Source organism: Trachymyrmex cornetzi, unplaced genomic scaffold, assembly GCF_001594075.2.
Source record: "Trachymyrmex cornetzi isolate Tcor2-1 unplaced genomic scaffold, Tcor1.1 scaffold88, whole genome shotgun sequence".
Taxonomy (NCBI): domain Eukaryota; kingdom Metazoa; phylum Arthropoda; class Insecta; order Hymenoptera; family Formicidae; genus Trachymyrmex; species Trachymyrmex cornetzi.
The window spans coordinates 1,407,518-1,411,259 of NW_017300223.1; the positions used below are offsets into that span (position 1 = coordinate 1,407,518).

Here is a 3,742-nt window from a genome sequence, read left to right on the forward strand (position 1 = left end):
CCGACATTAGAGATCAATTTCTTCTTCAATTTTTCGGTAAATTTATTATATTTTGTAGTTTATGTGTTTGTTAGACATTCTAGTTTACATTAATATGTTTTTCATTTCTTTATTATTATTATAAAAAATATTATATATACTAGAAAAATGGTCAATGTGTGAATTGTTTGTCATAGAAACACGTATTACGGAATAGCATTTATTATAATTATTTTCTTGAAGATGGTACCGTAAATTAACTTAAAATTTTACATGTAGGAACAAAATACATGAATGGGCATCTTAGCAAAATATTATGACAATGACATTAACTTCTATGTTCTGATATACATCTTCAATAATCATTTTAAATTAAAAATCAATTTAAATCTTATTTTATTTTCAACTATTAACAGTAGTAAATAGCTATTAGGTGTATAACTTTGCTTCTGCCGTTTTCCTATAGATGGCTTTAGCGGTAAGTGGTGCTCGAAATAAATAGATCATAGACGTCATACAATAAACTTGGGCATCTGTCAACATAACATATCATAAAGTTATTCTCGATTGAAAATGTCAGTTTACGAGCCAAATTCTCGTCATTTGCGGAAGATTTTAATTTTCTGCTTCAATATGAAAGGAATCTGCGGCTGAGGCTCATCGAATGCTCTCATATACTTATGGTGAGGCCGCTATTAGTGAAAGAACGTGTCGTGAGTGGTTTCAACGCTTCAAGAACGGTGATTTTGACGTCGAAGACCGGCATAGCGGTAGAAGAGAGAAGGTTTTCGAAGATGCAGAATTGGAGGCATTACTTGATCAAGACTCGTGTCAAAATCAAGAAGAATTGGCGTGATCATTGGGAGTGACTCAACAAGTTATTTCAAAACGCCTCAAAACCATGGGAATGATTCAGAAGCAAGGAAATTGGATGCCGTACGAGTTGAAGCCGAGAGATGTTGAACGGCGTTTGTTTGCTCGTGAACAGCTGCTTGAAAGACAAAGACGGAAGAGATTTCTGCATCGCATTGTGACTGGGGACGAAAAATAGGTTCATTACGATCACCCCAAACGCAGAAAATCATGGGGAGTTCCCGGCCATACTTCCACGTCGACGGCCAAACCGAATATTCACAGCTCCGAGGTCATGCTCTGTATTTGATGGGTCTCCAGCTGTTTTTTTGTAAAGTTGATAATACTCGAGTAAAAAAATTATTAAAAATCAATATTCGGTGATTTCTAGTAATTGATATCTTGTTAACACACTATTGCGAAAATTCCAAATGGTAGAGAATTTTTTGACTCAGTTTAGTCCGCTCTACCTTGGCTCCCTGCGGGAGCTTTTTATCGTTACTTATCAAATACCCTGTATAATCTTTTATAAACTGGACAAATCTATTACCCTCGGAATTACGGTGTAGAAAAAGATAGATGCTACCAATAAATGGTAGTCTTATTGGTCCAGGTAACGGTTTCATTGTTTGAAAGGAAAACAAACGATAATTTTGAACAAAATAACTTATTGCGACACATGTTAAACTTAATACAATAATAACAAACAACATTATTCCGAGTAACGATGAACTAGTAATACTACTTAGTAAGTGTATTATCGCACTGCGAATGCCGTTTACTTCGTAATGATTTTATAGTGTTTTCCCCACTCTCACAAGCAAGCTTAAGGTATTTCTTCGGCTATAATCACGCTAGAAACTTAGTCGTGTACAACCTACGAATATGCCTCTCCGCGCGTGCTCTTTGAAGAGAGAAACTTTTGAGACGAATGTACACACACACACGCATAGATGTCCTATCTGTATGCACGAACACTAGTAGTCTGCTGCACTGAAGACAGTTGAAATGTGGCAGCAGCATGTCCCTGTTTCGTCACTCGGCGTGCGAGAAAAAGAATTCCATCAAAAAAAATTGCAAATTTAAGCTGCTCTAATTAAAAAATGGCACCGCTAGGCCTCTTCATTTTTTTTTTTATAAAGTTCCTATAATATTTCTACATTACATATTTATTTTTTTTTAATCTGTAGAAGATTTTCGTCGTAAAATATTAAAACGTTACTTCGGTAAGGCTTGGTATAGGAGTTTACGTGTTAAAAGCTGAAACTTTGAAAGTGAATGGCTGCGTTCCGTTTCACGCATGATACGTATGGAGAGATGGAAGGCGTTCCGTTTCATTCCATGCACCGTTCATGCGCGCATGAGAACAACTAGATGCCTACGGTTCGCAACGCAAAACAGCGCATGGACTGCTTCAGCTCCCGAGGTGAGACAGCCCATGCGATATCTATGTGTGAGGGTTACGTTAGCTATTATAAGCGGGAAAGAGTAACTAATTGTTTCTATTGTTATTGTATATATATATATATATGACATTATTGTGTGAAAAACCATATTTCTTTGAAAATGAAAGAACTTCATGTTTACAATAACGATGAATTATAATATTAAACGTATCCAATGCTGAATTCATAGCAGCAACTGGTAGTAAGTAATCCCGCTAAAAAATTGTTTATGCATAAATATCTATAAACATATATAATTGTATATGAAATTATACATATATAATTATTATAATTACATATGTATAATTATATATAATATTCACATGTGTTTATTCATTCTTTTTTCTTTTTAAATTTCTTTGTAAAATTGATTTTTAATGTAATAAAAATAATAATAATGAGAAAATGCCAAAAATAATTAAAGGAACAATTTTCACATTGTTTTAGAAAAAAATAAAGTTCAGAGAAATGTAAAAAAATTACTCATACACACGTAATTATGTATAATTTTACATATAAAAAATTATCGGCAATTTATTTACATTTCTTCAGATTACTTTTTTAAAACAACTAATGGGAAAATAATAAGAAAATTATCCTTTTAATTTTTTTAATATCTTCATTATTGTTATTATTTTTATTGCACTAAAAAGTAATTTTACAAAAAAAAAGAAGGATGTATGAGCATATGTATGTATGGATATATTTCATATATAACTATATATATTTACCATTATTTATACATGTTTATATATGTTTGTAGATAGTAGATACATATTTTATACTCATACATGAAACATTTTTTACCCGAATTAATATCGTATATAAGTAAGTTTTGTAACCTTGAACTTCAAGATTCCTTAAAAAGCAGCAATGTAATATTTATTCCATGTGCCTATTAGAATTATGTTTTTTATCTAGACTGTTTACAACCGTATGATGAACTGCATAGGATCCATTCCGTTTCTCTATGCGTTGCAGGGGCATGAGAAAAAAATCGAGCTAATGCGCGCATAGGATGTGCTGCGTTCTATGCGCTCCATGCGTGAAACGGAAAACACCCATTTATCTCCATTTCGGCACTGCTAGGGTTTTTGAAATTTTAATCATATATGTATAGATAAAATTATTTTAAACATAATATTCAAATTTCAAAAAAATCTATAGAAACTTAATTTTTCGAAGAAATACCTTAATGAGCATTACATTTTCATGATTAAAAAATAAAAACATGCCTATAAATCATAATTTTAAATAGATTACAATATATTTAAAATTATGACGCATAATCTTTATATAGAAAGCATCCGTGGAAGCCTCAAGAATATAGTTGCTTTATTTTACGTTTCTTATATCAATTTTTTATGAAATCACGCATAAAATTATTTGTATTGAAAGAAAAATGTTAATTGAATAGGATGTCATATAAAAAATTAATACCTATGTAGGTAAGTATTAAAAAATTG

General features: G+C 31.7%; 1 protein-coding gene across 1 annotated transcript in view; it reads right to left on the reverse strand.

The window, feature by feature from the left end:
- Window positions 1–1,575, reverse strand: part of LOC108769297 (cytochrome P450 4C1) — a 43,271-nt gene extending 41,696 nt beyond the window's left edge. The window contains exon 1 of the mRNA XM_018520200.1: window positions 1,382–1,575. Within this exon, the coding sequence (XP_018375702.1) occupies window positions 1,382–1,544 (163 nt within the window). The 5' untranslated portion in view covers window positions 1,545–1,575. The remainder of the gene's footprint in view (window positions 1–1,381) is intronic.
- Window positions 1,576–3,742: the final 2,167 nt, after the last annotated feature.